Source organism: Corapipo altera, unplaced genomic scaffold, assembly GCF_003945725.1.
Source record: "Corapipo altera isolate COAL_440 unplaced genomic scaffold, ASM394572v1 71, whole genome shotgun sequence".
In the NCBI taxonomy this organism is placed as follows: Eukaryota; Metazoa; Chordata; class Aves; order Passeriformes; family Pipridae; genus Corapipo; species Corapipo altera.
This window is the reverse complement of record NW_020884916.1, coordinates 6,776,435-6,798,739: the sequence shown is the minus strand read 5'-3', so window position 1 is coordinate 6,798,739 and position 22,305 is coordinate 6,776,435. Positions and strand designations below refer to the sequence as shown.

The 22,305-nt window shown below is 42.8% G+C and overlaps 1 protein-coding gene across 7 annotated transcripts in view; it reads left to right on the top strand.

Annotated features, from left to right (window-relative positions):
• The first annotated feature begins 7,553 nt into the window (after window positions 1-7,553).
• The window catches only part of APLP2 (amyloid beta precursor like protein 2), a 45,968-nt gene continuing 31,216 nt past the window's right edge, over window positions 7,554-22,305 (top strand). For all 7 annotated transcript variants that reach the window (XM_027655463.1, XM_027655460.1, XM_027655462.1 and 4 more), the window contains exon 1: window positions 7,554-7,658. In XM_027655463.1, coding sequence (XP_027511264.1) covers window positions 7,578-7,658 — 81 coding nt within the window. In that variant the 5' untranslated portion in view covers window positions 7,554-7,577. The remainder of the gene's footprint in view (window positions 7,659-22,305) is intronic.

Genomic DNA, 22,305 nt, shown 5'->3' with positions numbered 1-22,305 from the left:
CAGTCAAATTTTGCCTTCTTTGTAGTCCACTGAGACTGCACCAGGTAATATGTTGAGGAAAAACTTAGCCAAAAGCAGTTTTGAGGGAAACTATTAAAATGCAGATAAATGAAGATGTCTGCTGACCCCAAGAATCTGCATTCACGTGGCGAAGGTTTCATTACTCACACTGCAATGCTTTCTGAAGTATATTTTTGTATCATCATTTCCCATTTTAAATTCAGCTCTTAAATCCCAAAAGGGAATTAACTACCAGCCATTTGCATTTTAAAGGGAAAACTCAAACCTCAATAGAGTGCTCTGCTTAAGGCTCCTTTTATATAACTTAACCAATGAGCTGCATCTTGGTGGAGACCTTGGGGAGTCAACCAAGTGACTAGGACAAGAAAAGCCTAGACTTGGAGGAATAGACTTGGAGGAATCCTTGTAATTTGCTTCAGAAAATGCTGCATATGCTGATATCATTATGAAGCTCTCCTGCAAAATGGTGTTTTTCATTATTGTAGGGCAAAATGTCTTTAATGTTGTGGGGGAAAAGGGATCTTCAAGCCTTGGTGAGCTGGGAGGGGAGAGCACAGGCTGTTCTCTCTTCCTGTGTGTGAGGGGAAATCACAGTAAAATAAAGTTGTAAAATAAAGGGAGCAACTTTGAATTCAGCCCTTTGCAAGACATGAGAAAAGACTGTTGGAAAGTTACAGGATGGGGATTTTTTTTTTTTTTTTTAGAGATCTCTCAGGAGCTGACTCATCTTCTGAGAAAATATGATTGAGGAGAAGAACTGAGGGGGCTGTGCTCCGCCTCGGGCCATAGGTCTGGGGTGGAAGTTGTAGGCAGCCTACTCCTTCCCTTGGAGACACTGGGATTCATCTTCTCCTCACATGGCCCAGTTCCTTTCAGCTGTGTTCTGCTCTTTGCCTTTATTCACCTGACACTGACTTCAAATACATGTATTTCTCTATTTCTTATAACCACAGAACCTCTATCCCAACTTCTTGCTGCTGTAGGAGTTTAAAACTGCCAAAGCACTGCTACGTCTCATTTTCTTGTGGCCCCTCCAAAGAACTCTGTTTCAAAGGTTATAAAAACCCTGGAGCACAATACGAAGCCTCTCTCTTGAATGAGTTTATAAATCAATAGTGCTGGAGAGCCCTGTCTGTGTTTGGGGCATTGGAATAAAAAACTTGTAGAGTGAGTTTAGAGGTATGAGTTCCTGTGACTGTAACTTTGAGTATCCCACTGATTTTTATTTTTGTATTTTTTTCCCCCCCTAACTCTCCGTTGAGGACCGAGCTGCTGATTAGACAAGGCCCCTCGGTTGCTTCCCAAAGGTGACAGTGCTGGAGGGCAAAGCTGCAGGTCCCTGTGGCTCCTGGAGCACAACTCCTCCGTCTCCAGGGTGTGCATTTCCAGAACCTAAAGTAAATATTCCTGTGTTGAAATAAGAAGAATGACTGGGTGGTTGGGAGCTGTGAGGCTCCTAAGGGTGATTGTAACAGGAAATGTCTTAATATTTGTTTAAATAGAATGATGCAAACTGCAGCTTTCTGTGCTGATACTGGATTAAAGTGAGTAAGGAGGGGATTTTTGGAGTTATTTTGCTTCTAAGTGGACCAGAAAAATAAGCACTTAAAGGTATCGTGCAGCTGATGGAAATCTACAGTTCCCAGTAATTTGCATCATCAGGCATGATGTGTCTCCTAGACATTTTAAATTCCTTTTTGCCTGTTCCTGTGTCATCAGTTCCTTCCTCACACACCCTGTTGGTTGCAAACTGAGTAACTACTCAAACAAGTGATGGGGAGAAATAAAAGGTGACTTTGGTGTGCCATGAAAGAGCTTGTTAGCACAGGTTACTCCATGATGCCTGATGGAGCAGGCACTGAATCAGACCTGATTGTGGAGGGAGGGGTAGATTTTTTTACTGTTGAATTGCACTTATCTTCAAAGCTGCTGCAAATGATTCCACGTTTATTCAGCAGAAGTCCTGAGGTTTTTGTATTCCATGTTTTTCGTTGCTGTGCCATTTGTTAAGATGATTTGGCTTTTAATCTACCAATGAATACTAAATGAAGAGTTCAATCATGAATCAGATCTCTTCTTTTGCTTGCCAGTAACACAAGCCATTTTTATTTTCAATTTCAGGTTTCTTTTACAGTAGAGGACAAAAATAAATTATGAGTGAAAAGAAGTTAAAATTGTTCCTCTTGAGCAACTCTCCTGCATCAACGCTTAATCCTTCCATTATGTCTGATGTCATTAATCATTCTGCTGTAATATTTGACACACACCTTTGTGGGACAAATTAAGATCTAATATAAAAGCTGCAATAATACTGACTTATGTGGAACTGCAGCTAATTATAACATATTTGAATTTTCATCTTTCATAGAAGACCTCTATAAAATGAACCACCTTTCACACTGCTGAAATGAGACTGAGACAGGCAAGCAGATGAGGGGAGAGGGAAGGAACATCCAAGGACAACAAAAGGAATCTCAGCACCATAATGAGCCAATATCTGTGGAAAATATGCTCAGTTGGTGGTGGATTCTTTTTAATTGTGGGATTTTTTTTTTTCTCTTTAAGTTTTCAGATGGCTTTCCTACCACAACTGTGGTGCTCAGCTTATTTAACCTGGAGTGGTTTGGTTGCCTTGATACATGAACGACTGATCCTGCAAACTTCAGAGATTAAATGTCACTTCGTCTTCACAGGTGGCCTAGAAGAAATAAAGAAGACAGGATGCCATTGCAGGAAGATATTACAATGCAAGAGGCTGAGAGTTTACTGCATATTTTCTGCAATGCAGCCTCTCCTTCCTCTCTGCCCCCAGTGTCTTCACTGTGCCTTTATTTGTAGACCTTTAGACCTTCAGTTTTTTGAGTTCCCTGTGTCAGGGTCAGTGTTTGTGTTCAGCTCCTTGGAGAAGCATCAGGCTTTGCTCTGCCTTGAGATCCTGCCAGTGCCCAAAGCCTCAGATCCATCTGGAGAGAGATAATGAGCAGCATAAATTCCCAGTTTGTGTATTAGCTAAAAAGGAGGTTAGACTCTGCTATTTCTGCATTTGGGATCCTCAGTCTGAGTGTAGGCTCATTACTCTATTGAATTATATATCACAGGTAATTTCATTTCCTGGATAGTGAATCCTACAGATGTGCAACTCTATCCCAAAATGGACTCCTTATGTCTCTCAGACACTGCTTTTGCCTTGGGTAGTCTTCAGGAAAACAGTTAAATTCACCATGATCACTGGTTTTGCCCTGCATCTAGAAATGTGAGGAAATCATAGACTTTGGCACATTTTCTGGACGCTGAGATTCATGTGCAGGGTGTTGAAGAAGCAGCAGCTTCCTTTAGCAGCCATGCTCTTGTTGTGCTGGCCTTAACCATCCTGGATTAATGTATTTTTCATTTTCCAATGCAATGCCACCTTTTTCCTGTGCTGGTGCTTCAGCAAAGCAGTAATATCTCCAAACCTAAATGAAGGGTTATTTTGAAGTTTGTAGTTCCAGGAGAGTGGGGATTTATGCCAGGATTGTTTCCTTAGCAGTGCGTTACATGTTGTAGACAAGGATTGTGCTGCTAGAGATGAACACAGCACAAACTGCTCTTCATGTCTACCCACTTGAAACATCTCAGCCCACCTGTGTGGAGGCCAAATTAATGGCACTGTTTCAGGCATGGAACAGAGCAGTGGGAAAATGGCCATAGAGTTAAGGGTTCATAGATACAATGAAGGGCAGATTTTCTCCCTTCCCTGCCAAGCCTTTTTGAAGATGTTTTTGAGCAGAAATAGAAAGGCTTGTTGTCCACCACGATTTACTGTGTCACTTCCTTTTCACAGATTCTTGTGCTGCTTCTCCTCACATCTGCAATTATTCCTGCAATTATTATTTATCGCTGTTTTTATAGTATGACTCCACTTGCAATGCATCTGTTCTTATTTATTTTCCAGCCTTTCAGTTTCCTAAACTTCACTGTATTCCCATAGAAATCACCTTTCTGTTTCTAAGCTCCTGTCTGCCTTGTGTTATCTCTCAAGGCCTGGAAGCTCTCTGTGCCTTTTTTGTTGCCCTCTTTCTGTGGAACATCTTCCTCCTCTCTGTATATCTTAAAGCAAATTTCTCCTGCAGTTGCCTCCATCTCACTGCTGCTGAACTTCCTACGCCTTGTCCCCAGCGTGTTGTCCTTTGAGTCACAGATGGAAGGCTGGGCAGCAAAACTGCAGGCACCCTGGACTTCCACACAGAAATGTTGCAGCCAAATATAGATGTCCGATTCCAGAGCATGTTGGCAACCTTCTGATGTTATTTCTGGATTTGGAGAAGTATTATTTCCTACAGGAACTTACATAGCTGGATGTTGATCATGTTTTAGTTGGCTAATAACAGTTTTGCACTGCTTTGTGCCCCTCACACAGCCCTGGTGACAGGCAGAGGTTTTTTTCCAAGAGTTGGGGCAGTTAATCGTGTATAATTTGTGCAAGTTGTATACTGTATTTTTTCTAGAAGCGCTGTTTAGTATTTCTTATATTGCTGAATTATGTCCAGCAGTAATAATATTGTATGATTGCAGTACTCCAATAATAAGTAAAAAGGAGTTCTTTACTAAATCCCACCACATGCTGTAGTAGTTTTCTAACTTTAGTTTGCATTCTACCTCCTAAAACCCAGACTGACTGAACTCTACCTCTGCCAGCTCTTCCTTGCACATACTGGCACACAGAGCTAATGCAAATGATAGGATCTTCCATTTAAATCTTCAGTGAAGATTTTTAATTAAAAGAGCTGTATAATATTACAATTCACAGGCTAGATTGATTTTATGATTTTTTTTTTTTGTGGAGTTTAAGAGAATGTTGAGACTATTTGAAAACTTTCTTACTTCTCTGAACTCGTTCTCCAGGTATTGGCAGGATCTCATCAGTTTGCTAAAGTTGCTGCTCCCAGAGACTTCAATGGTATACCAAATACATTTCTCTATGACTTCTGTTTGCTCCTTTTATCTAGAGTTTAATATTACCCTCTCAGAGCACATTTTTGCAATCATAAATATGCTCTTTTTGTTTACACAGTCGTGGTCTTGCAAGTGCTAACGGGAACAAGCGTGTAAAATGGGATTCTTGGAAAGTTAACAGCAGGAAGGGTGTTCTAGGGAATGCTGCAGCATTGATTCAAACTGGTGCTGTTGTCACAGGCAAGAGACAAGTACCAGTGCTCACCTGGAAGAGATCTGTACACTGAATTAACCACAACCATTGAGAGTGCCAGCACACCTGCAGTAACCCTTTCTCCCATGTTGACAGCAGTCATCTGAAAACAGTCTTTTCTAAAGCCTTTCCATGCTGAAGGCCGTTGGGTATTTTTTCCCAGCTGCTGGAATGCCATTTGCATCTTGCTGTATCTCCATCTCCCTCCCTCCCCTCCTGCAGTCGTATGAATTTAGTTGCATCACCAAGGAATGAACAAGATCTGGTGGCTTAAACCTTTTTTTTTCTGGGGCCTTTTAGTCCTGGGAGGACTGATCTCTGTATGACAGGGAATGTGTTATAGGATAACATTTGGAATCAGGGCTGTCTCACTCAGGGTTGTGAACGTGAATTAATACTCACCAAGCACTATGTAAATATTAAAAGTATATTAATTCAACCTCCAATGAAAGCTGCTATCCAAAGATTTATAAAGAACTTGTACATTTTTATCTGAGAAGGAAGAAAAATCCCTCCTTTTCTCAAACAAGGGAAAAGCCTTACTCAGAATGTCTTGTTATTTACTCATGTATTTATTTTACACAATAAAATATTTACATTAAATGTGTCAGTTTTCAAAAACAACTTGTTACTTAATTTTTCAACTGAATTTGGCCAAGTGGAAAAGGAAATTAAATATGCCAGAGGAATGCAGTAAAAGAGATATAAGAGTTTTCAAATTGTGTGAGAAAGAGACTATAATAAATGACCAGTGGACTGGTCAGCTGTTTTAATTAAAACTGGGCTTATTGATCCATCATAGATTTGCCCCATTTGCAACATTTTGGCAATATTCCTATTTCAGAAAATAGCACTTGGAAGAGACACCAAAGAACATGGAAGCTGCAAATGGAAAGGTTTTATAACTATGTGACATTTTGTACTATGGTCTTTTTCCATCCTATATTAGCACCTCACATATCTTCATACAAAAAGGCATAGATTCTATAGAATCTATAGGATAGTCTATCCTGGTCTGGTGGAAGGTGTCCCTGCCCATGGCAGGGGGGTGGAACAAGATGAGCTTTTCCAACCCAATCCACTGTGTGATTCCATTATACTGCTTTTCTAACTTAATTCTTATGAGTTCACTGTTTATTTGTGCTTAAAAAACCCACCCTAAAATATATTGGTTTACATCAGATTTTTCAAGGTGTTATGTTCTTCAAACCAGTGGGATCTTTTAGCGGTTGCATCTTCAATGTGGGCATTTGTCATGCCTGATCTGATTGATGTACATTTCTATTGGGAAAACTAAATAAAGTACTAAAAAGGGGATAATAATTGTTCTGCACCAACGTGGAAGGACTGTGGTATCAGCAGCTTCTGTTGGTAGCTCTGATTTGTTCCCAAAAGGCTTATTTTAAATTTCTGTTTATAAGTAATGTGGTGAAATTCAAATAGCCTCAATGCAAATCTGGCACAAGTCCCCTTGGTTTTTAAGCCAGAAATGTGCCTTTAAATAGCGGCATCAACAGTGGCAGAACATCTGCACTGGAAGCAACCAGTGCCGTGCTCTAGTTGAAAGGAAAGGCACAGCTGTGTCACACCCATGGCTGCACAAACTGGAGATGGTAAATATGTGTCTGTTGTTTAATAAAAGTTTATGTTTTGCTGTGTTTACAGAGGTTGGCAGCACGTGTTGTCTTCTCTTCCAGGTAGTGCCTGGTGAGCATCCAGTGTTGGCAGCAGGATGAAGAAATTGATGATTATTATTCAATAGTTGTATTTTAAGAATATATATATGTACATAAAAGCACAACTGTATCATTGTGAACCAAGAAGGGCTGGGAACCTGCTGCTCACACCATGGGTCAAGGGCTTTAAGGAACCAGGAGGGGATGTAGAGCTGGTTTTTTGAGTGGGAAACCTTGTCGTTTTCTTTCTAGATGAGGAAAACTCGTCCCTTGGCTTTTCCTACCCCAGAGCCCCCTCGCTCACAGCAGTGCTGGGCAGTGTTCAGTCCACAGACTCCCATACAGCCCACGGCCTTTTCGGGTTAATGTCTGTGGCAGCCTGGGGTGACAAAGGCAGGGTGCCGGCGGTGACGCGGCCCGCTCACATCCCGCGACGTTTCCCCTCAGGGTTCCCCTCAGCTCCGGCCGCCATTTCCTGCCGGGGCGGCCCCGCCCTCTCCTCTCCTCCTCCCATTGGCTACCAGCGGCGCCGGGGCGGGCCTCCGTCCCATTTACCCCGTGGGCGGGGTCTCTCCGGAGCGCTGCGCGGCGATTGGCTGCTGTGGCTGTCAGTCGGCGCGGGGGCGGGGCGTGGCGAGGCGGGGCCCCGCGGGGGCGCTGCGGCCGCAGTCGCGCTCGGGCGGCGGCGGGTGATGGCGGCGGCGATGGGTTCCGTGCTCCTGCTGCTCCTGGTGCTCCTCGGGCCCGCGGCCGCGCTCGCCGGATACATAGAGGTGTGTGCGGGATGTCGGGGCGTGTGTGCGGGCGGCTGGGCCTCCCCCAGGGGTACCTGCTGCGCCGGCGGGAGATAAGCGGGGTTCAGGGTGTCTCGGCGGGTGTGGAACCCACTCCACCTTGTCCGGCCTCCCCGAGTCCTTCCCGCGGCGGAGGGTTCGCGTTTTCCCCGTGTTCTCGGGAAAGCCTCATCCCTCAGGCCTCTCACCTGGCCGGGAGCTCAGTCTCATCGGGATGCTCGGGGCTGGGTTTTTTTTTGGGAAGTGACCTCGGCATTCTTGGCACGGGCGCAGGAGCGGCGAGCTTCAGATGAGTCTGGAAGAGTGTTAAAAGGCAATGTCATAGAGAAAAGCCTCGGTTAAACGAATCCATTTGTTTATTGATGGATCCGAAGTAAATCTTCGGGTTGGAACTGGTACCTTGGCTTTCGGGGGAGATGCTTCAGCCGAGTGTAAAGGTTGTGCATTTCACATAGAAAAGGCTTAGATGCCTATATGTATAAATATCTATATACATATATATATATATATGCACACCCTTATACATATATAAACAGACGTATACATATATGAATATATATATATATAACTTTTGTCTATATGAAATATATACTGCATTTGTATATATATAAATAATTGCAGGGGGGAAATTCCAGCTTTGTCCCTAAAACCAAACACTCGTGTAATTCAGCTCTCTGAACAACAAGATGAGTAGGGGAAAATCTTGCTATTTTAAAAACTTGATGCTATAACCTGTGTATTAGAGGGAAACATCAAAACAAGGGGCAAAGTATGTGCTGAGCTCCAGACACGTAAATAGGGTTTAATAATCTACGCCTCGGTGTTGTTTGGAAATGCAAAACAGCTGCATCTATCTTGTGTAGGTTCTGGGTTATTTAGGGAGAGATAAAGAACAGGCTTGTGGCTGCTTGTGAATGGCTTGATTTGAGAGTTTACAGTAAATTTTGGCTAGCTTGGTTAAACAGAACATGTACCTTAGTGTGATGCAAAAATCCAAAGCCTTGAGCTGGCGATAATTCCTAATGGGCATTAAGCTGGGTTTGGATATTTTTAATATGTGCTGTGTGGAGCTGGTGTAGTCCGTGATTTCTACTTGTTTGACTGCTACTGAGGAACAGTATTCCTCTTACTTTGCACCAACCCTTGTCTTAAATTTCTGTAAATCAAGGGAACATGCTGATAACTGTAGAAGAACTTGTGCAGAGGTTCCCTCGTAGGAAGGGTGGTGGAGCTGCTCCGAGGGTGTGGAGCTCATCCCAGCTCAGCTTCCTTGGCATTGCCTTGATGGTGGGGACTGTCCTGGCTGCTGGTGTCACATCCAGTCCCTTCCACCTGTTTGGAAACTCCTCCAGCTGTAGGTCACTTCCTCCCTTACACTCGAGGCAAATTCGGCTGCCATGCACATCCCTCTGCTTATGGACATGTGCTATGAGATACCAGCTCGGAAAACATTATCTGTGGTTTTATTCCAAAACCTGGTGTCCGTGTGATCCAGGGTTTGCCAGTGCCAGGGTTTGGCACAGAGGGAGACCAGCAGTGTCTCAGCTCGGCTCCCCCAGCCCCGGAGAACAGGGGCATTGACCTTTTGGAAAAGGATTAAAATGAAACCATTCCTGTAATGCAGTTTGCATCCTTGGAAGGCACGGAATCCACCTTCGTCTGCTGGCACTGTGGCATTCTAATCCTTATTTTTGTTGCGTCTTCTCCCATTGTCTCAATGGTGGGGGACTGGGGGACTGCAGCTCTCGAGAGAGAGCTTTTCTCAAGAATCTCTCTCGATGCAGAGCTTAGGAAGCAAAATGCTTACTCTTCTTGGGTTTTCCTTACTGGATTTTATCAGATAATGTGAGAAAAATATGCAAGAAATTGATTTTTTTCAATAATCGAGCTGCCGTTTGAAAGTTAAGGGAAGCAATGTCTGCAGTTATTAGTTGAGTTGCATTGGCACGGTCCCATTAGGTAGATTTTCTGTCTTGCGATTATCTCCCAGTCCCTGTCCCTGGAACACCCGCTAATCTTCTTATCAACTACAATTTGTTTTTCTTTCTCTCCTGTACAGAGCAAGGGGAGTGGCAGTTTATTTTTCCTTTTAAATTGTTGGTATCTGAAGCCTTGAAAAGGGCATTCCCAAGGGCTGTTCCTGGTGACAGTCAGTCTCCCCTTCCAGATCCTGGTGTGTGGATGGCAGATAACCTCTGACAGTCTCTCTTCCAAATGAGTTGGAATATAAGAGCTTAGAGAAACCGTGGATCCCAGCAATTGATGTTTTACTTTAGGGTATGCCTGAATTTTGCTTGTTTTGCTTGTGAAGTCCCAAGGAACCTCAATAGGACACTGATGCCAACTGGAAAAAGAAAATAAATCTATGTTAATTTGATCTGTATTCCAATGATAAACTACTTCTGCTGTGCCCTCAAGGCCTTTAGAGATGCAAAGTTTCTTTTTTATCACTTGACCTTTTCGTGTAATCAAATCTGAGGCAATGCAGACTGGATATTGCTTTTTTTAATCGCATTTGGTCTTTTTCCAAACCTCTTCTCCATGCTTACATCTGTTACCTGCCTGTTTGAAATCACCAGGATTTGGGGTGAGACAAAAAACAAGGGTGTGTTTTGCAGCAGAATTTCAAGTTATTATTTTTGTCTTGTATTGCTCAAATTCTCCCTGACAAAAATATCAGCCTTGTGCCATTTCTGCAGACCTTGGGGACTTCTAATTGCCTGCTGCATCGAACAAAGAACTCCACCTAGGGAAATTTCCACTTGGTGTTTGAGTCCTAGTAGAAACAGCTCATGAAAATTCCAGTCCTGAGCCCGTGGCCTTTAATTTGCTTTCAGCTCCTAAAACTTCGCTTCCCAGGGTTAGGAAATATGCTTTCCTATGAAGGTGATTATATTCAGTGGCTCTTCTGAGCCCCAACAAAAGCTTCTCTGAGGCAGAGATGTGGAAATAAAGCAAATCTGATACTGCAGAGACGCTCTGGAATTTCTGCTGCGTTGTAGGATGCCACGGGAAGGTAAGCTCTGCTCTTTGGAGGGAGCCTTCAGCTCTCCTTGTTTCACCTGTGAAATCATTATCAGCACTGTTATTTAGGCATTAATATCTCTACCAGGGATCGAATGACTTTTTTGTTAATGTGGTCGTTGCATCACCTGAGTTATTCAAAGCCTGTTCTGTGGGTGGCTTTAACTGTATTATAATTACACACTGAACTCCTCCAGCAGTGGGAGTGCAGGGATCGGTGTGCACCATCCGTGTGCTCTCTATCACTTGTGCTTCTCTCTAGATGTGGCTTGTAAAACTTCTTTTGCTTTTCCCTGTTTGTTCGTCTTTTGGAGGCGTACGGACTCAGTCTTGGAAACACAAGTCACTTTGGCTGCAGCATCTGCTTCTACACATGTACTTAAACCAGAGCCTCGTTCCTCAGTTGAAAACAGAAGAGAAATGCAGCATCCCCAGCTATTCCTTGTTAGAACACAGAGTCTTTCCCTCTGTTTCTCCACTTGGGTGTTTCAGACTCTGCTCATTAACTCCTCAGGCTTCCTGAATTGACATAATCACTCAGACTCTTGCTCTTGTGCTTCTCCTGTCTTGCAGTAAAACTTGGTGCGATTGATTTCTAGTTCAGGTGGTCAGCACCTCTGAAACACGGGGCTAATTTAAGATGATGCTCACTTTTAATTGGAACACTTCAAATACTCACAATGGCCTAGAAACCCTTCTGAGGAGGCTCCTGATTCAGAGCTGTACTTGAACTCGCGACACTGCTCCTTTCTTTTTCCCCCAAAGTGTTGTTTGCACCCATGATGGACACGTTCTGCTTTCTCTACCTGCAGTGAGTTTATCATAGGCAAATGGCATCTCCTGCCCCAAGTTTTACCTGCTGCTTATCTTAAATGGAGTCCTTAGGGCTCTATGCCCGTACATTAACTATACAAATTTTGTAATCACCATTTTGATATTTTCAGCTTTTTGCTGTAGGTACCAGTAAGTCTCAGGTTTGTGGGGAGAGGAAATGGATTGACAACATTGTGCAAAGTCTGAGAGTAACTTTTCCATATATATATTTATTTATTTATTGTATGCTTACTAGAGTGAGTTACAAAGGAGCAAGAAAGAACATATGAGTGGAGTAAATTGTTAGGTTTGTCTTTATTGTGGATTAACCAAATTTACGTACTTTTTTCCTTCTGGTTTGGGAGGGCTGATGGCTCCTCATCCGATACAATAGGGTAAAGGCAACTTTAGCATGTTAATAGTGTTACTCGTACAGGGCAAGTGGTGCTTCAGATTAGGTGCTGTAGGGGGAAAAAAGAAGTGAACCCTCACTCCCCAGGAAGTGCACAAGGAAAAGTGCTTTTTAGGAGAAATAATTTGACTGGGTTTGGTTGTTTGTTGTTTGTTTGTTTGTTTGTTTGTTTTTTTAAGAGTAATTTCTTAATGTTAGATTTGACTTCTTTTTAATTTATGAATTTCTGCAGCTGTAAGAGGGAGATAGATATATCTATACATATATACAAACACACAGACATGGGATATATATACACACATTTCACATGGAGATCTAGCACGTGGATAACACTATTTTTTTTTAACTCACTCGGCACTAGATTTACCACCTTCACCCCCATCTGCCTTCTCAGTTGGAGTTAAATATATATTTCTGCCTGTGTGTTCTCTAAGCTGTACTATCTCATGTGAGAACATGGAAAACCCACGTACCAAAGAAGACAAAGTCAAATCCACTTCTAGCCTGGCTTTTAAATGTCCATAAGTTCCCATCCTTTCTCCACAGTCTTGAGTTGATGTTTAAAATGCAAGGTTTAAAATGCAAGATTTCATCCTTGCATGCATTTGTAGTTTTTCATTTCAACTGTAGACGAATGATCAAAACACCAATGTTCTGCAAATGGTGTTAAACTAATCTTTCTAGAGCACAACCTTTATGTAATGAGGGGTCCACCTGACCAGAAGGGCACGTTGCTAAGCTGCTTACAGCTCTTCATTTGGAAGTATTACAAGGATGGTTTGTACACAGCCAATGGGGAAATGACTGTGTTCCTTATTCTTGAGAGTTCAACCCATATATGTATTAAATTGAGTTATAACTTTTTGCTGTCGTGTTTCCTTTTGTGATCATGCTCATGTATAAATTTATAAATTGCAGACCTTCATTTTGGTTTGAGTCCTTGGTGGCCTCCTCATTACTCTTGACCACTGTGCACAGCCAAATGTTGCTGCGCTCCGTGGCATTTGATGTTTTATTTCACTTTCCATTTTCACTGGTGACAATGGGAAGTCAAATCACATGTTGGCTCTGTGTTTCCTGTGGGAGAGGACTGATGGGTGAGGCATGGTCCAGAAAGCCTTTTGTTGTCTATTCCAGGGAGAGCTGGTTCCTGAACGTACATAGGTGTGTATTCATCTGATTTGGAGATCAAGGCTTGATCTCTCCTGGCCAGACTGACCCGGTGGTGCGTGAGGTGGTGCAGCTGGGGCACTGTGGTGTTGGTGTGCTGGCAGTGCCTTCACTGGAGCTGGTTTTTCCCCTGCTGATTTTTTTCTCAAGGTTACTACATTGGGCTGTGCATTTTGAGCAGGGGTTTGGGGGAATTCTTAGCTCTCAACCTGCAGATCAGTGTCTGCCTACAGAGTTTAATCTTCTTTGCATGGGCTTTTCCAGGTGATTCCTCTTCTGAACCTTTGAAAGTTTCAGCATTACTTCAAGTACAGGATTTCCTGCTCAGGTGAGCAGTGTGGCAGGTTGCTGTGGCTAGACAAGGCCTTCAGTGATGAAGCAGGGTCTGAAGTTGTTATTCCATGCAGTGTGTGAGCTTCAGAGAAGCTTATGGAGGAGACGAATCAATAATAGTTTGGCTTGGATGGCTTCGCTGTGCTTTGAGACTAACGGAAAATCGTTATGAAATGATGACTTTGAGTGCAAGTTTGTCAAGCCACCAGGCATGAAGGGCATTAAAATTGCCAGCCATTAAAATTGTCCGCCCAAAAAGCCTCACAAAACCCACAGAAGGTGGGAGGTGCCCCCTCTTTCCTGGTTGTGGTGAGGCCCGAGTCATCCATCGCAGCGTTCTGGTTCCCCTCCTGGCAGTGTGACGGATCCGTGGTGTCGTGCCGAGGTGCAGGGGATGATAAACCTGCCTCAGCACTCGGATCCCAGGCCCTGGCTCCATGACAGGGATGCATTTAAGTAATTTCATACAGTAAGCTTCTCTCTAACAAAATTACAGCAGAGCAAAGTGTACTTTGATCCAGGTCAAGGACGGGGACAGGCAGACACGCACAGGCACACAGAGGTACACAGGGCTGGCTGGGGCCTTGCTTCCACTTGGCTGTGACTGTGGGTTGATACTCAGCAAAGTTTCCATTTAAGAGTAACCAATTGTCGTCTCCTTACTGATGGCTTCATGTTTAAATAAAAGCAGTGTTTAACCTTGAAAGTTCTCTTACTCATTCAGGTCTCTTTCCCTCGAACATTTTCTGCTTAGGATATGTTTTCAAATGTCTGAGATGTTCTGAGGTGTGGGTCAGGGAATTGGTTTTCTTCAGTTCTTTCATTAGAGTGAGTTCTATTATTCTGTTAACTCTCTACTGTAGCAGGGGCTTGCATTTTCTCATGCAGATGTTGTGCCTGGGTTCTTTAACCTACCGCCTCAAAGCTCTAAAAGCAGCCATTGAGGAGAGCTCAAAAATCATCTGACAGTGATGATGTTGCAGAGATGAAACAGAGGTTTAGTAAACTACTTGGTATTTTCCAGGAATTACCCTATGCTAATTTCAGAACTGAAATGCTTAAATCAAAAGCCAAACATTTGCATTTTTAATCTTTGGGCTTTTCTTTAAAGGCTCTTACGTTATTTTTAGCTCCAGCTCCCTGCCAAAAGCTTTGTCCCTTTCCTTTTGGATTTTGAGTTGATGAATCCCACTAGTTATGATGTCATTGCATAGTGTGAAATGACAGCAACAAAAAGAAAAAATCTTAGCAATACCATCTGTTACAATAAATATTATGCACTCCTGTTAGATTCCAAGCAGATTTGGATTCCATATTCACAACAGAAGCTGCTCTGCTTACATTATGGTACCCCCCAGCATAAAGCCTGTCACCAAATTCTCTATATGGTTCTGGATTTGGCATGACACATTGCCAGGTCTAAGTTTAGTAGGGTTTTTTACTGGGGTTTAATCTTCTCCCAGTCATATCAGGACTAGTAACTTGCCAAAACTGGTCTTTGAGGAATCTGCATGAATTAGGATAATTCACTAATACCAAGCTCTGGTTGACGTTGGTCGCTGGTTGTCTTACAGTAATTGTGGCTTGAAATAGAGAGGGGCAGATTTGCTTTAATCTGCTGAGTATTCCTCTCAAAAGATTAAATGCAAAATGTTGATTCAAACCTGTGATGGGAGTTCCCAGGGAGTGTATCACCATTTTGATGGGAGGCTTCCCCTGCATAATTTATCAAACCCCTCCCTGAAGGAATTGAGTTTGATGCTTGTGTGTGTTGCTGCGAAAGAGGGAAATGGTGTCAGGATCCAACAGAGCACGGAGCCTGCGTTACCAGACTGGGTCAGAGAGGAATTCTGAAATAGGGCAGTGCTTGAGTGTGGCCTGAAATGTGCTGCCTACCAGGAAAAAGGAGGCTGAGGAACTGGGGAGGGGGCACGTTATCGGGGAAGGCAGTTATTACTCCTGAATGGAGCAGAAAGCTCACAGCTCCGTTTGCATGGGGAGGAAGATTTAAGTGCCTCTGAGTAGTTGGAGTTGCAGGGTTTCAGTAACCGCTTCACTTCCAGAGGCTTTCAGTGGAGCCTCAGCACTGGAAATGTCAGGCAGTGGAGGAGGTTTTTCCCTTGGTAGCTGGTCAAAAAATTGGGATTTTGTATTTGCAGGGTATTGGTGTTTTAGAGCTCAGCCTTTGGACACGAATGGACGTGATGCTGTGGCTTACCAGGGCAAGAGCCAGACTTGATGGGTTCATGACATGAAGTTATGGTGCTCCTGTGGGTGTGTGAAGCTTGGGCTTGGGACAGAGCATTGTGTCACAGCAGGAGACTCACTGGAGGCTTTAAAAACAGGGAAAAAACCAGTGTTCCTGCCCCTGTCACTTCTGATAAATACTGTCTTGTTCAAATTGCATCAATACTTGCCCTGCAACAAAGCCAGTCAGTATGTGGATGTTGTGTTTAGGGCACAGTCGCTTTCTCGGAAGCAATTTCCCAATCCCAGAGGCAGAAATGAATGGCCTGACAGAGCACGGGCTAGATGCAGTGGAAGGGTTTGCACTGCTGTATTCCTGTTATCCACAGCTGGCTTTGAGGGCTGGATCACAGCTTGGCACTTGCTTCAGTCCCTCTCCTTCTGGCTATGTGCTTATGATCTCATATTTATTAATATTTTCATAGTATGGATGTACAAGGTGTATTGGAGTTTGTGAATAACAACTCACTAATCGCAAGAGCTGAAATCTATTATCTGCATTTGAATCCATAGTGCTGTGTTTTATCTATAGTGCTTTTTATTAATCCTTCATTTTAAATCCTTTCATCTTCAGGTTAAAAGACATAAATAAACGTCCATCAGCTGATCACCTCGACATCCTTTTGCCTTCTCTCCCTGCCCACCCTTCCCTCAGCATCCTGGCTCCCAGGAAGGTGAACTAGAAGAGCTGTATTCCTCCTGTAGCAGGACTGTTAAACGGCGGGAAATCTTTCAAATTTGCTTAGATGGAAAATCTGCAGCACAGACAAAAGGCATTTTGAAGTTGAGGCTGAAATTCTGAGGTTTTGGTTAATTTGTTGCGCTCACTTATACTGAGCAAGCTTTTGCAAGTGGCTTCACATGGGAATTAGTGTGATGAGGAGAATACTTTTCAAAGTATAACCGTATGGAAGGCTTTGCCCAGAGCATCTACGGCATGTTAATGCCTCCTTTCACTGCAGGGCCCCAGCAGAATGCAGCATTGTAGTCCCTTTGTAAGAGATGCTGATGGATTTCAGGAACATTGCTGGTCTGAAATGGCCACTGTCATACTTTGTGCTCGTGCAAACAGTTGAACTGGGTGCTCCAGACAAGTATATTATGGAGACACCCACAAATTTCATCTGTGCTGTAGCTGAGACGTGAGGAGCACTGTTTTCCAAGACCCTACATGGCCTTTTGCTCCAAGCAAAAGCAAAGATGACATTACTTCATTTGCTTTGCTGTCCTTGTTTTCAATTTGGCTTTTTGAGCTTCATGTTTTTGAAGATTTTTGCAAAAAGTTGCATTGTTGTTCCCCATTATGTAAGTGGCTGATAGCATTACTCATAATTTTCTGTTATTTAATAGGCTGTGATTCTTACATGGATTTTGATCTTATAACTGAGGGCATGACAAACATTGAGCCACAGCTGGCAGCAACATTAAGTGTCTAAGATGGGTTTAATGTGCTAAACTTTGAGCAGCTCTTCCCCTCGTGGGTGAGGTGCTTTGTCATTTAGAGTTCTTCATTTATTAAGAGGATGCTGCTGTCCTGCTCTAAGCTGCTTCTCAGGCCATAGCAGCGGATGGAGCTTTAAATACTCCAAATTGAGCAAAGCAGAGGTTTTTTGTTTTGTAATATTTGCCTTGGAATGAGTTCTGCACTTTGGAGTGGCTCTTCAGCTCCATCTCTGAGCAGCACCCATCTCACAGACTATATCTACAGGATGGCATTCTTCACTGATGAAGAGGATTAAAATAGTCATTCGTGGCTAGGCATTGCGAACGAAGATTTGGGAGAACAGTCATTAAACTGCAGAATACACCACGTCATATAAAGTACAAACTAAAGATGCAGACAGGCTGAACGTGCTGGAATGGTACAGTCTGCTGGAGTGCATCAGGATGGGAACATCTTTAACTTGAGCCAGATTTCAGATGCTCATATCACAGAAAGATGAAACTGGGGCTTAGTTTGCATATGGAAACTCTTGGCCTCCTGTCTGCAGATACTTTCGTGCTTTCATTTTTCTCTCCTGTGTTTGAATGGATAGTTGGTCCCCTCTGCAACTTAAAATCATGTGCTTGGCACTGTTTGTTAGGATACTTTCTGTAGTGAATTAACTTGAGGAACAACTCAAAGCAGAGAACTCTTCTTACTCTTCCTTCCTCTCTGGTTTAATATTCTCATCCCTTAATTGACAGGTATAATTATGAAAATACAGACAACCTCTAATGTAATTTTATGACTGAATTTTCTCCCTTTCTCTTTGTTGTCCAGGCTTTAGAGTTGCCACAGAGCCTTGACAGCCATGAATCCATTTTGTGCTGTTTGCCTGACCTGTTTTCCTCCTCAAACAGGTGCTACAATCAGATTCAGAAACTCTCAGTGAGATATTCTCAGAATGTTCCCAGCCTCATAACACAAATCCAGGTAGTACGAGTCCCAGTAATTCCCTGGGAATTGTGCAGGGAGAGGCAGCCTCTAGCATAATTGAGGCATAGTCTGGTAAAGAGCTCGTTTGGGCTCTCAGTGGTTTATTTTTGTTGTAAGATGTCCAAAGTAAGGATATGAGAGTGAGGTATGTTTCTGGCTCTCTCGTGCTGTTGCATCATCAGGCTGTAATTTCAGCACAGCTTTTGGGGGTGCTGATGTGTTATGATGGGAGACATCTGAATAGATTCCATAGGGCTCATCCACAGCTGGGGCTTGCCAGATCCTGACAGAGTTAATATTTGCAGCTGAGATGTGTGCACAGCCGTGTTCCTGAATTTAAAAAAAAACCCTCAGTGGGCCATGCCTGAAGTCAACCAGTGAAACATAAAACCACCAGTCCCCAGGGTTAGAACTTTATGCAACATTTTCATCCTTTGACTTTGGGAAAGCGGTATTGAAACGACTGAGCCCATGGCTAGGAAAATGGTGAGTGACTGATTGCATCAATACTCAGATCAATCTACCCTCTAACCACTGTCCCAGTGATGGGATTTGCATGTGAAGTCAGCATTTCCATTGCTATGTGTCTGCTTGGAGGGTCAGGGAAAGCAGAGCTTGGTTGGAAGGCTGACCATTTCTTTCTTTTTCATTCAAATGTGTCTCACGTTGGACAAGAGCATCTGAGCAGGCATCCTCCCCTGTCTGATAGACTTTTCCAAGCAGGAAAATAAAGAGTTGTTTGGAATCCTTGTATTGGAAATAACACATCTGGAAGGTTTTCTCTACAGTTCCTCCAGCTGGAGAATACTCAGTCTTTATACCAAAAAAACCCACAAGCTGCTATGATGGACAGCCTGGGCAAAGGGTCTAAAAAAATTTAAAAAGTAGTACCTTTCATAGACCTGGAAGAAGAATTTCAGTTGAGGTGATGGAAGATCTGGGGTATAGTGGCTCTTTAAGTCATAACTAGATTGTCTAAAACTGTTCTGCCTGCTCTTTTTCAAAGAGCAATTTCCCTCGCTGTTGCAGAGCAGGCAGTTTTTGCTTCCACCTTGGTAATAAAGCTTTCAGCACCTGATGGTTTTGTGCTTCAGAGCCCTTAGTGAAGTGTCACATTCCTTAAAACTGGTCAAGCACTCGACCATCAGGTAGATGCAGCTGCAGTGTGTAAGTTCTACCGCTAATCTTTTGGTCAATTGTAGTTCAAATAAGTAGAAAGAAAAGCACTGTGTTCTCTACCTTAACTTGAATTTTTCCTACCTTACCTTCCAGAAAATGCTTAAGGAAACCTCAAAGAAATAATGGGTGTCAGTGTACCTAGAGTTCATTCTTCCCACTGAAACCTGGGAGAAATTGTTGACACGTTAAAATCTCATTTTACCAAAGATAAAAATCACCTCTCCTGTTTTGTTTTATTTCCATGCGTAATCTTATACAGCTCAGTAGAGTGAAGAGCTATAAAATTCAGCACAAGAAATTCAGGTGTTCAACATCCAAAGCCAGTTAAGTGTTCTGCAGTCCTGAAATATTGGAGGTTCGAGGCTTGCTTCTGTCAGGCTTGTTTTACTTTCTGGATCAGCAATTAGTAAAGGGGATCTCAACCCAACCATCTTGAGTCTGTTCTATAAATTACCACTTAATTTTCTAATAGCATTAAGCAGCTGTTCTAAGCAGAGCTCTGTTACTTCCCTTAAAGGAACTGGTTAATACATCCATTAGAGTTCCAGTGTTCAAGCCTAACTGTGCTGTGGTGCTGTGACTGTTAAACCCCAGCTGATAAATTAATGCTTCAGAAATAAAATGCTTCTAAATTACTCAGGATTGCTTTTAAAGAGGGGAAAAATGGAAATCCAGTAAGCCATTTCTGACATCCTTTACTTTGTGTGACCCTGCTGCTGACAGAACTTTGGGGTTCAGAAAGCTCTTTGTCATTTGTCTCTCTTATGTCAGACTGCTCAATTCAGGTGTTGAAGCTCCAGGGGATAGATGGGAGTCCACCTCTCATCCTCTGCTTTGGAAGAAGGAAGGAAATTGTGAGATTTGAGCCTGAATTCTGCTGATAGTCCCATGATCTTTCTCAGAGGTGTTTGTTTGGCTGTGGGTGATAAGCTTAAAAATAAACAAGTCAAGCTTTTGCCATCAGACCCTTGGAAGTAAGAAGTGTTCCTCCAAGCCATCTTCCCACATTTCAGCCTCTTTCCTATTTAAGTAAGGTAGTGCTTGGCATTCTTCATCCTACCCTTAGTTAGGAGTTTCTCCCTCACCTTTAGTTTGCCAGCACTGGTGGAGGGAAGCTGGCAGCCTTTCTCCAGTTTTATTGCTGTTTACTGGGATCAGAAATAGCAGCAGTCAGGAAAATGAGAGACTGTTTTGATGAGAATTTGAGATGGTTTTGCTTAGTTAATTCTCTTGCATTTAGCCGTAAGTGGTAGGAACTTTTCCTAATGAGCAGCTGACTGAAAACTAAACTTTCTTGGGGCAATGTTTGTGTTTGAAGTTTTCTATTTAAGGAAAAGGATATCATTTACTGTAGCTGAAGAAACTTATAGCATCAGTATAGGAGTATTTTAAAGCACTGATTTCTGCACCCCTAGACATTGAAGGTTGTTAAAAGATTTTGGTATGTATGTGAACAGTCGTGCAAAGATGCTTCATAACAGGCCATGAGCACTTCTCAGAATAACTAACAGGAGGAGGTGTGTGGGAAGCTGTGTGGGGAGATGGTTTTGGTTTAAAATCTCAATTTCCATTATTTCCTAAGTAGATTTACTAAGAGCTAGAGTTAAGTTACCCATCCTCAGTAACAGGTACTAACTGCTGACTATTTTCATAGACCTGTAATTTACAGAAGTAACCTGTGCTTTTGGCTGAACTTAAAAAGTTTGAAGTATAAAGGTATGCTCAATTCTTACACTGAAAATGGCGAGGCTGTTCCATCATTTTTTGGTAACTCGTTAATTTTGGTCTGGATCAGGATCCCCTTGGCAGAGCCCAGGGAGCAGCACAAGGACGAAAAAAAAAAGCCCTGTATTTTAGCTGTGGGTTTCCCATTTTCAAAAGATGGTCATTAACATTCTTTGGAAAGCCAGGACTTAAAAACCTCGTGGTTTCCTTGTCCAGATATGAAGTTTCATCTGAACTGTTTGAAGGACAGAATTACCAGTTAATTTGGGCTGGATTTTGGTGGTTTTTTTCCAGAAGATTGTGAATTTAGGGGTGGAAAACAAGACCTGCAGAGCTCCAGTGCAGTCAGAGCAAGGCCTGGTGAATCGTTCCTGTGAGCTGGAGGAAAGTTGTGTATAGCCTAATTGCAGGACTTTAAAATCCCAAGGAAGTTTTGTCATTTATGTTCCAAAACAATTGCACATAAATAACCGATCTGTGATGCTGGACAACATCTGTAAAGGGAGGGACACTCAAACCAAACCCACGCTGCATTGTGAACTGCATTCCTGCTTGTTATCCTTCCTTTATCTTGCATTTTTTTCCCAGGTATGTTTTCTTGCCACTTGAAATTCTCAGTTAAAAAACGCCCCTCGGTTTCCTGCTTCGCTTTTTGCTTGTGTTAGATAAAAACACAATCTGTGCAGCTTTTTTATCTGGAGTCAGTGAGTGGTCAGACACGTGGGTAGAGCGAGGAACCACAGGTTCCTGCAGTGACTCTTTTGTACAGCTTCACAAGATTTGTAAAACCAGCTTTCAGCTGTTTTCAGGGAGGTTTTGGTTTCTCCCCTCCTGAAATGCTAACTCACTTTGGGGCAGTAGTAGGGGGGTTGTTTTTTGCCTGCCTGGTGTGGATAAGTCATTCTCTCAATCTCCTCTTGGCCAGTTTTGTCCTCTGTGAAAGCCAGTGGGGAAGCTGTATGGGTGTGGGAGTTGTGATGAGTTTTAGTCCAGAAGTTATTTTTGCTTTGAACAAATTACTTGGAAGTGATGAAAGATTTTCTAAAAGTACTTTCCTGTCTATTATGGAATCTGTATCCTGGTAACTACAGTGATTATATTCCCTAACTCTTCTATAGCTCAAGTGCCTTAGGATGGCATAAACTCTCTATTGAACCATGGAGAAAATACTTATAAAATAGCTTCTCTCAGCACTCCTCCACATGTGCTGCTGTCAGAGATGCCTCAGTGCTATCAACAGTGATGGTTCTTTTCAGTCAGCTCAGTAATGAAAATTAGATCTGAGAGTTAAACTTTACCCTAAG